Genomic DNA, 10,854 nt, shown 5'->3' with positions numbered 1-10,854 from the left:
GGGGAAGCCTTGGATTAGATTCTTCCCTCCAACAAACCTTTTGCAGAGACTACAAGAATTGCTGAGACCTCTCTCTCTTCAGGAGAATTTTTCCACATGCTGCTTTGCTCACAGAAGTCACTTTGAACTTGGCAAGTTTCTCCATCTTCCACAGTGCTTTTGGACTAACGTTACTGAGTGAGGAAAATCATTCTTTTTGATAGAACTAAGTCTCTTCACCCTAAAAAGCCAAAGCACACCCGTCACACACATACAAACACTGCAAAGAATTAACACAGAAAATAGTTTATTTTCTACTCCAAGGGATCTGAATAACAACATTTCAAACTCATCAGAAACAAGCTTTCAAGTAATACTGCAAGGGACACACAATAAAAGTACACATCCAGACCTCAAAAAGAGCTGGAGACTCCTGCAGACAAGATGTACTTCCTAAAAACACTGCTGAAGGTGAAAATCCAGTCACAGTTAATAGCAGCTCATTTGGGTTTGCAGTTCTGCAAATGAAGTCTCTGTCACAAAGAAACTCCTCCCAATACTGAGAGGTTTTGTCTAAGTAAGGATTTCAGGACTCTACCTCATTACAATATCTTACAGTAAAAATACTTGATGCATTATAAGGCATCTTCCACCTCTCCAAAAGAAGGAGAGAAAAGGAGAACCTTCCGATATCCAAAGAAAGTGAGCTGGACTAACAGATGGCACAGGCTTTGTTCCGATCAACAAGGCTCCACCAGATCACTGCCATGCTACTCTTGAAGCGTATCAGGATTCAAGTTCACTTTGACACAGTGCAAGAAAGCTACCGATTCCCAGCAGTAGAGATCTTCTTGTATTTGTGTATGAAAGCATCCGTCTTTCCAAGACTAACTCCATAGACACCATCTGGCACCAGAGACCCAAACCGTGTCTGTCTGCTGCTGACGGAAGCTTCTTCAACACCGTTCACTGAGGAGGAAGCGTTCCCATCAACATTCAGGGCTTTTGCAATGGCAGCTTCCCTTGCGCCATCAGCAAAGACAATAGGAGAGTCACTTTTGGCATGCTTGGCAACGCCATCAATGCGCTTATGGAGATCTTGGCTCAGTAGCAATACAATAGTGCCTCCAACACGCAGTACTCTGGAAAAAAAAAAGGAAAAAAAATAGGTTAGGTGTTCATTCTGCCTGACATGCATTCATCTGTGCAGAACTCAACACTGCTGACGCTTCAGATGGCACTTGCATTCAACAAAACACTAGGCCTGTTAATGCTCATGGCTCAACTCGATAAACTACACTTCCAAATGGAGTTTAAATTCCCTATCTTTATAACTCTTTCTAAATGGGAGAACAAGGTCCTATCCTAACTCCCAAACATTTCTGGCCTCAGGAGTTCTTTCCACTGCATCAGCAGGGAAGGTAGATTCTGTTTTCCCCCTCTTGGTATTATTTCAAGGACTGAGGGGAGTATCAATTTCAAACACTGGTTTTCGGTTGCATAAGCCTCCACCACTCTGCAAAGGAACAGCTTCCCAGGGCAACAGAAGATTGGTAAGGCAATTCTGAAGCTGACCTTTCCATTTGGAAACTTTAAAAGGTCTGTTCTTTCTCTGTTCCACTGATCCTTAATGGTTTGCAAACTCAGGAAGCAGAGGAAAATTCATCACTGTGTGTAATCCATTTTTCACAGTACATGACCAGACGTGACACTTGGCTTTGAAAGAGAGGAGAAAATAGGACTATCCTTGCTCTGTTCACAGCAAGTGGATTGAACAGTCTTACTCGTGGGGCTCTCACAGTAACGGTCCCTTCCTCATTTCCACATTCCCAGGGAAATATTTTGCTTAGAGTGGCCCAGCAGAGCAAATAAGACCAGACTACAAGCAGAGTCAAAGGGAGGGCTGGTCACTGTAAGCTGACACAAGGTTGCCCTGCTGTTCTGTGGAGCTACCACACCTTCTTCACCACCTTCCCACTGCATTCCTGCATTGGGTGAGCAAAATGAACACTGCTGAAGACCAGTCCTACAGAAAGGACTGTCAGCCTTTCAGCCAAGAAAAGAAATAAAGAAGCACATGGTTTGAACTGCCTGATAGAAGCAGCCTGCTATTAGTTTGGCTGAACTCTGCTACAAAACAACAGGGTGAAAGATGAAAGGAGGCATCTAAAAGCAGACCAGGTGGCCAACTGGATATACACTAACAGAAAGGAAAATTGATACCACCATTTTCTGGTCTGACATCTTTCTTCCCAACAATATAGGCTAGTAAAAGCTTGATTGTCAACCCAAAAGGAAAGCCCATGATTTTATACAAGCTGACCTCAACGGAGACGCTTTATCCACCTGGCCGTGCGTTAAGTTCATCTAGGTCATCCTCTCCTCTTTCTCCTTTCTGCCTTAAGGGTATTTGTGAGTGTGACTCAAACATTTAACCATCGTGCCTTGGAAAGAATATTTGCGAATGTAGCCCACACAACAAGCTCATTCCTTGTCAGCTTGTGCTGCCGCCAGCATTTCCACAGCTTGCAAGACAAGCCACAACAGCCTTCAAGGGACAATTAAAGGACTCGGACTTTCACTGGCTGCACGGGATCCGACTAAAAAACTGGAGTGTGTTTGGAATAAAGAAAACCTGAAGCTGGCTGAACACTTAAGATCACAAACCATCATGACATTTACACCAAACACGTATACCATGTCAAGGGCCACACGTACCTCTCCATTTCCTGGAGAATATCTGGAAGGAGCTGAAAGACTTTTGTTATCTTGAACTTCTTCCCAAACGGAATATCCGCAATCACAGCATCAAAGCTTTCTGAAGGCAACGGCAATGCTGCAGAATAAAGGCAGGTCTTTAAATCGTCCTGTGTGGAAAACGAGCAGCAGCTATGCCCTCAAGCACCTTACAAAACTGCCTGCCAACGCTTTTGCGGGTTATGCACCCAGACTCATGGCTCCTTCTGTACCTTTCCTCACAAATGGCATCACAAAGCCACCAACCCAATGCAGACCGAGAAGAGACAAATGCATGAGTGTGTGGGTTAGCTCACAGACTCCTAGTTAGTGGGGATATGTTTGCTCCATAACAAGACTCTACAAACAAGGGACTGCATGGGTCCAAATCAGCTGCTGCTTCTCAACACAAGGGAATCTTTACAAGCAAAAACACAAAAGAAGAACTAAGCTTGCAAGCATTTTACACTAAGTACATGTATGAATGGCAACGAACCACATTTTAAATTCTTCTCTATCCCCGTTTTCTCCAATCAGAATCGCCTAGGTTCTGTTGGAGCTTGAGTCATTGAAGTACCTTCCCAGAGTTTCTGCATCCTACAACAGTCCGTTGTTGTGACCATGAGGCAGCACTGCACCCTTGTGGTGATGAAGGTTGGCCATATACCAGGCTACGCCGGCCAGACAGGGCTTTGCCAGCTTGCCAAACAATGAGACTATGGATTCTCCATCTCTCAGGATGCTCAGAACTCGACTGGACAATGCCCTCAGCAACCTGACCCAGCTTTAGGGTTAGCCTCATTCCCAGCAGATGACAGGACTAAAGAGCTCCAGCAGTCCCTTCTCACCTAAATCCTGTCGTGATTCTATGCCAGCCTTTCCAGAACTGGCAGGAGATGTTTCTTGGACCATCCTTGGAGCAACACTTGCAGCACAACAATTTTAGAACAATTTTATCTACAAATGGAAGGACAAGTTACCTACAGTCCTTCAACACATGCAGAAATAACAGCATCTGATCAGTGACAAAGACACCAGTTACTTGTTCAGTATTAGAAAAGCCTGACATCAAAGTACTGTCCGTTACCCTAGAAGCTCAGCACAATCACAGCTTTTAAAGAAGAAATAAAGCTATATATGTTCTTACAAAAAACACATAATATTTCTTACAGTTCTGATAAGAAATACATTGCAAGTTTAAAAAATATGAACGCTTCATCACCCGTGCACAGGGAAGAACACCCAGCTCTCGTCTGGTGTAAATTTCATAAATGACTAATTTAGATTCAGGCTTTGAGGTCCAGAGTAAGGTCATTAAATTATTATGTTCTCCCCTGATTAACTTATGAAGTGAGAGCATGAGCAGGAGAGAGTCTTCCAGGAGAAAGGCATCGTCATTTAAGATACTCGTACTGCAAAACATCAACGAATTAGCTGATCTTAATGCAATTACTTATCTGGTAAATTGAAGTTACAAACCACTTTTTGTCTGTCCTTGCTGTTTTCCCATAAGACAAAGAATTCTTATATAGTATGTACTCTCTGTGGCATTCAAAACTTTACCATTCAGACAGACAACTACTGCCCATGTCTGACAATTATTATTTTCATTGTCTTCTGCTGAGTATATTCTCACCAAAGTTCCTGGGAGCAGGAGGCAGGGAGGGGAAAGCAAAAAATTATCCATTCTCTAGAACTACAGTCACTACTTGGCTCTTTTATTAAGAGGTAGCTCTACTACACGTAACCTCAAGAGATCCTATGTTACCTGCGTAATCCTAAAACTACAAAATATTTCCAACATGTATCACTTGGAAAGCCTACAGCCATACCTTTCACAGAAGCTTTAAGCAACTCAATCTTATCCATCAAGCCTGCAGTCCTAAGATTCTCATCTGCACCTTCTAACTGTGAATCACTTAGATCAGCACCCCAGTAACACGCTTCCTGTTCAGAGAAAAAGAGAAAAGTCACTTGGACGGGAACCAGGTGTATTTATTTTAGAAAGGCTTCTCAGAACTGTCTTGTTGCACACCTCTCCCAAGATAAACCCCTTGCTGGGAGATCTACTACCATTCCACAGAGCAATACCTAGACTCAGAGGACAGAGAACTGGGTGAAGTTTGAGCACTCTTGACTCCTTCCGTATTCTGGTCTGCTCAAGACACTTGTGACTTACAGAAACATTTAGGCTCTGTACTAACAGCAAGACCCCAGATGGCTACAAACAGCCATGCTGCCTCTAATAGTGGAAACTGGCTGTACTGTCCCACTGACACCTCTGATCCCAGGATAAGTCGAGGCACTTTTAGAAGTCCATGCCTGTCTTGCACAAACCCTGTGCTTCCTGCGGAGCAATGTTTGTCCTAAAACACTCTCAACAACGGCACAGAAGGACCGGTTTGGTTCTAGCTTTTCAGTAACGCACTTTGGTATAATGGTTGCACACATTTTTTCCCGATGGAACTACAAGGTCCTGCCTGTTGCTACTGTGATACTCACAGGCCACTCTTTAGCAGCTTCCAGAAGTATCGTTCCCAGCCCACACATGGGATCCAGCACAAAGGCACCTGCCTGCAAAAATAAAGGGGTTATTGTATCTCAAGCAAGACAAACTCCTCTCCCAGGACAAAGTTTACTACTGACGTATGGATCACCTAGGTATTCCCACTGTGCAGTGTAAGTAAAAATAATTACTGGTTTTCCAGGCCCAACTGGCTTGCAAGAGAACATAGCAAAACACATTAGTAGTTTCACTAGAGACAATGCATCGATGTATGTAGCCCTGAGGTGATGTTTAGTGGAAACGACTAAAAGTGGACTGCAGACAGATATTGGTACCAAATTAATCTGTGGAAAATATCACACTTGCTTCTATTTTCCCCTCGGAAGAGCAACCCAAACAAAATTTGAAGCCTGGACAGTGAAAAAAACTGTGAATCCTTTTCCTCATTCATGTCTTAGCGCATGGGACACTACAATCACCACACTTCTTCAAAGCTCCCTGCTCCTGCCCCCATAAGCAGCAACCCCTCCATCATTTGGGACTCTACAGCTTTGCCATGAACATTTGGCTTACCCTGATTTCAGCCAGAGATGCCATGGCCCATGCAACTGTTGACCGCAGCCCTGCTGTTTTGATATACTGTCTGTTTGCCAACGGAAGCCTGCAGGCAGCAAAAAATCAATGTTAGGCAACAGCACAACCACCCAGAAAAGCCCATGTAATATGAAAGAATAAATGACCTGGACAGATCTGCAGACAGACACAAACGACAGCTTGCTTTTATCCATAACTCATCACAAAGTCTGGCCTACAAGCGCAGATAAGCTCCACACAGAACACAAGACTAACACGACAGTCCAGTGAATATCAAACCAGAAGATAAACGCTCACAGTCAACAGCAAGACTATTTAGAAATTATGCCTGTTCTGATACTGACAAAACAAATCTGATGAGGAGGACGCCCACCTGAAAAGGGGAATCCCCACCACAGAGTGAATGTCATTAAGACGGACAAAGATCTGAAAGAGGGGAAAAAAATTACATTTGAAACTCTCCATCTGACACATCAATAGCTTTAACTCATTTAAACCAGACACAGAAGATGTTTCTACAAACTTCTTATCCTAGTTTTAAGAACAAAAATATACACTTTGGACAATTAGATTAATTGGAAGAAAGCACACTAAATTATCAGAATGCCTCCTTGAAGAGAGCATCCCAGCGCTCAGCTATTCCCACACACACGCTTATTTTTTGGGGCATTTCAGATGGAGGCAAAACTGAGTAATCCTTACAGAAGTATAGGCAGCTGAAGAAAATGCCCTCCTGTCCTACAGAAAGCATCTTAAAAGACAAGTGAGCTCCCCAACAGATTTGGCATGACTGTAGTCCCTCCCCATGAAGCCCTAAGAGAGCCATGATGCTTTTGAAGTATCTCAGTGCTCAGCACTTAAATGGTTTCATAGCAAAAATCTGGACAGGAACAAAAGCCCCACTTCAGGCTCAACAAGGCCGTATTTGACGCACAGCCGATAAAAAACAGAGCCAGTAGATGAGCTCAGAGCTTTTAGAGATGGTTTCAGACCTCCCAGCACCAGTGCTGAGAGCAGCTTCCACAGGCCAAGCACAGAAATGAAGAAACAGCTTGCCAAGGGCAATGAAACCTTTCCAAGATCTCCACACAGCCTGCACCATGGAGGATGCCTAAAGCAGGCTACTTTGAGGGACGAGCCCTGGGAGGAGGCTCTTCCATCAATGGCATTCTCAAGTTCTTCAAGAACACAACCTCCCCGCTCACTCTCTTCCCCTGTAGAGGCTAAACTACCTGCTCAACAGCTCAGGGGACCTCTGCTTTCAACACAGAGTTCAGCACTTTGCAAGCAGGCCAGATCCTGAACCATCACCTGCATGGATCCTTCCCCTCAGAGGGGGGCCATGCTGGCCATTCCAGTATTTAAGTGCTCGGGAAGGCACTCACACAGTGTCTACTGAAAACTTTAGCTCAGTGCTACCCAATGATTTCTAAATTCAGCAGCAGAAAGACAGAGAGAGGCCACCATCCCATGTGCAAAGGGAGCAAAGAACAAAATGAAAGATATTGCGAGCAATTCTGGAAGAAGCAAGAAGCCATCTAGCAGACAAGCACTACTACCTCTAGATCAGGGTTCCGCAGATCAGCCCGCCACCCAAACTGCTTCATGAGCGCTATGCCAACGGCTCTTCCGATCTCCTGCAAGGGGGAAGAACAGACACGGGCAGTAAAACCAACAGATTTAAAAAAACTACCCATTTCAGCCTCAGCTGCACAATCCTCAAGTACCTGCCAAAAGAACGGGCCTCTCTTTATCCCTATGAGATTAATTCCTACAAAGCCCCAAAAACGGACAACAGGACACAGGGAGTAGAGCAAACACACCAAAGGACAAAGGGATTATCGCTTAGCTGGAGTGTGAGAGGCTGAAGTTTAAGTCCCGCCCAAGCTACAATAAAAGCTGTCATCACTTTTGGAATTATAGAACATGCACTAAAAATATTTCTGATGGACATAAACTAGATCACCCAGGAGGAAATCTCCAAACACGCAACTGCTACTCACAATTTTAATGCTTCTACGGCATCTAGAAAGCTCTCACTACTTTCAGAGTGCAAGAGTTGAAACATGACACAAATTTAAGCAAACATTCATGTTGGCAGGCTCACGCGTCCCACCTGCCCACGTTCCTAGCTTCAGCAAGAAAAAAAAAAACAATCTAGTTAAACCACTGCTGTCTTCAAGTAAGAGAAATCTACATAAATTGAAACTACACAGAGCTTTGTTTATTTTTTTTCCCCTCACAGCAGAAAGTTATTACAGATGGGATCAGTGCTAGATGGAAAGGGCCCCTGGAAGTCCTCTACGCCACTACTCTCTCCCAGGGCCAAGATCCACTCCCTGTGACACCTCCCAGGCCTGCACTGCCCTCCTAGGGAACAAACACTCCCCAATACCCAGTCAGAGCCCACCGACCCGCAAGTTCTGGCCTGTGCCTTTCTTTTACACCCTCTGCCACAACTGAGAGGAGTTTGGCTCCACAGTCCTTGCAAGGGCCCTTTTAAGTAGCTGTAAGCTAGTATCAGATCACTTCTCAAGCTCCACAAGCCCAAGTACCTCAACTTATCCTCAATAAAAGGCACTGATTTGAAAAATACTCAGGGTAACAGAGCCCAGAAATTAACAGCAACCCTAGCATTTCTACTTATTTAAAACAAATGCAGATTAAGGGCTTGGTTGAGAAAATACAGAAAAACCTCCAGCAGTTTATTATTCTAAAACATACAACACAACTGAAATGACAAACGAAACTACACATCTCCCTTCCCCTTTGGTAAATTACTTTAAAACAGAGATACTTGAGCATACCTGCGAAGTAAGTATTTTGGCAATTGCTCCACTACAGCGACAAGAAACTCTGAAACTGAAGCCAAATTCCTCATTTGCAACAGCTTCCTCTTTGCTGCTTTTGGAAAGGTCTTCTAAGGAAGCCTGGCTTTCAGCCCCACAGTTCTGGTCGCTCTTTCTCTCAGGTACCATATAACTCTCTCCATCTTCTGCTTGACATTCCTCAGGCTCTCTCACTTGTTCTGCTTTCTGCCTTTTAGTTACAATATTTGTCTCTTCTTCTGATTTTCTCTTGAGAGGCAACCTGTTTTCTGGAAGCACATCTTTTTTCCCCTCGCACCCACGAAGGTTCCTCCAAGTAGAGATTACATCCAGCCAAGACTTTGGTTCCTCAGTGACAAGGCTTTTAATCTCATGCAGCATCTTCCCTGGAAGAAAAAGTAGTTTCAGCTTAAGTACTACAGTCTCAGAATTTGATTTTCCTACAGATTGAGAACAGCTGTTAACAGACGGCGTTCAAATTTTGTTTGTGTGTGAATCCAGGAACCACAGCAGCAGGCATCACTGCCATCACAGGCACAACCGAGCTCTCAGTACCCACACATGCCACCAGCAGAGACCAAGGCATCCCTCTGATTAGAAGCTCTGCAGAACTAAGATGAAATTGTGCAAGGATTGTATTCTGCAGAAGAATTCAGCAGCTCTAAAAAAACTGGACCATTCCCAGGGACAGAGGGCCAGCCAACCATGCCATCCTCCCCAGAAAGCACTTGGTCCAGGATTAGAGACGTGGGATACTTTCCAAGAATCAAAGACACACAGTGATTCAGCTCAGAATCAAGTCCTCCATCCCTGGAGGTGTTCAAGGCCAGGCTGGATGGGGCCTTGGGCAGCCTGATCTAGTGGGATGTCCCTGCTCAGGGCATGGGGGTTGGAACTAGATGATCTTTAAGGTCCCTTCCAGCCCATATTGTTTTATGATTGTATGACTCCCACCGGGGTTCACGATTCCAAGTACACCCGAGAGAAGGAGCTGGTGCCAGCCTTACCTTTCTCCCTAGAAACGGGGAGCGGGGGCTGTTTGTGGAGCCGCAGGAACAGCCGCTCTCCAGACCGGAGCTCCCTCAGCTCAGCCAGCTTTGCCTCTGTGCTGAAGAAGACCTTTCCAGGGACGCTGACCACCTCCAGGGAAACACAAGCTCCGATCGTGGCAGGAAGATGTGCAGCTGGCCACCCCAAACAAACGCACATTTGGGGCGAGCAGCAGCCCCTCAACCCCGGGTCCCCCCTCCTCCCCTGGCCCTTCTCCACCCTGGCCCCTCTGGGTCCAGGATTAGAGACAGGGGACACTTCCCAAGAATCAAAGACGCGCATCGATTAAGCTCAGACTAAAGTTCACCAGTTTGTTCTTTCTGAAAGGAAATATCTCTTCCCTATTCATCGAGCTGACTTCGGTCCTGCAAGGTCTGAAGCCTGAACTCACGCCTGGGGGTAGTTCTCCTGACCCAGCTGTGACGAGGGACGCACGAGGAATACAGAGGCCAATTCGCTGCAAAACCTCAAAACCGGTCAAGGCACAGGGGGCTGGGGGGAAGCTGCGTCTTTTCTCGGTTAGAACCACGGCTAAACTTGATCCTCAAAGCCGACGGCGACCTGTCATCTCCCAAATTCAACCCACCCAGCACGCTCGGGGCGAGCAGCCGCCCCTCCAGCGCGGGCCCCCCCTTCGCCCCAGCCGGTCCCCTCTCGCCTCCCTCGCTCCCTCTCGCCTCCCCCCGGCCCCTTCTGGCCCCGTCGCGGGGGAGGCAGCGCCGCCCCCGACCCCGCGGGGGCCGAGGGGACACGTCCCACCCCTGCGCCGGCCACCCGCCTCTCCTCCCTTCCCTCCCCTCCCCTTCTCCTCCCCGCCCGGCCCTCACCTCGGAGGCGCCGAGCCGCGCCCGCACCTCCCGCTCCAAGAAGGGCTCCAGCCCCCTGCCCGCCGTGCAAAAGAACCGCCCGCCGCCCGCCGCCATCGCAACGCGGGGCGGGGAGGGGGCGGGGCCCACGCGGGGCGGGAGGCGGGGCGGCGGCGCCTTCCCCTTCCTAGCGGGCGGTACCGCTCTGGGCCAGCTCCGTCCTCCCCATAACCTCCTTTCAGGTCCTTAGATGGAGCAATGAGGTCTCCCCTCAGCCTCCTGCAGGCTAAAAAACCCCAGCTCTCTCAGCCGCTCCTCATAAGGCCTGTTCTCCAGCCCCTTCACCAGCTTCGTT

The 10,854-nt window shown here is 46.8% G+C and overlaps 1 protein-coding gene across 1 annotated transcript; it reads right to left on the bottom strand.

Moving 5' to 3' along the window:
• Window positions 1-293: 293 nt before the first annotated feature.
• On the bottom strand, window positions 294-10,638 carry LOC138718348 (THUMP domain-containing protein 2-like). The gene is made up of 10 exons (XM_069852791.1): window positions 10,521-10,638; window positions 9,651-9,783; window positions 8,623-9,029; window positions 7,375-7,452; window positions 6,189-6,241; window positions 5,795-5,882; window positions 5,218-5,289; window positions 4,548-4,662; window positions 2,698-2,815; window positions 294-1,121 (listed from the first exon to the last, which is right to left on the bottom strand). The coding sequence occupies exons 1-10, from the start codon at window positions 10,614-10,616 to the stop codon at window positions 803-805; spliced, it is 1,479 nt and encodes a 492-aa protein (XP_069708892.1). The 5' UTR covers window positions 10,617-10,638; the 3' UTR covers window positions 294-802.
• Window positions 10,639-10,854: the final 216 nt, after the last annotated feature.

The sequence above is a fragment of the Phaenicophaeus curvirostris genome, chromosome 2 (assembly GCF_032191515.1).
Source record: "Phaenicophaeus curvirostris isolate KB17595 chromosome 2, BPBGC_Pcur_1.0, whole genome shotgun sequence".
Lineage (NCBI taxonomy): Eukaryota > Metazoa > Chordata > Aves > Cuculiformes > Cuculidae > Phaenicophaeus > Phaenicophaeus curvirostris.
This window is presented reverse-complemented; position numbering and strand designations above follow the sequence as displayed.

What these genes read in the sequence shown, in the direction of transcription:
- LOC138718348 (XM_069852791.1), bottom strand. Translation starts at nt 10,616, where the DNA reads ATGGCGGCGGGCGGCGGGCGGTTCTTTTGCACGGCGGGCAGGGGGCTG. An exon ending in CATCTCTGGCTGAAATCAGG is followed by an intron (nt 5,290 to 5,794) that starts GTAAGCCAAATG and finishes TTATTTTTGCAG; the next exon opens with GCAGGTGCCTTTGTGCTGGA. An exon ending in GCTTAAAGCTTCTGTGAAAG is followed by an intron (nt 2,816 to 4,547) that starts GTATGGCTGTAG and finishes TTTATTCTGCAG; the next exon opens with CATTGCCGTTGCCTTCAGAA.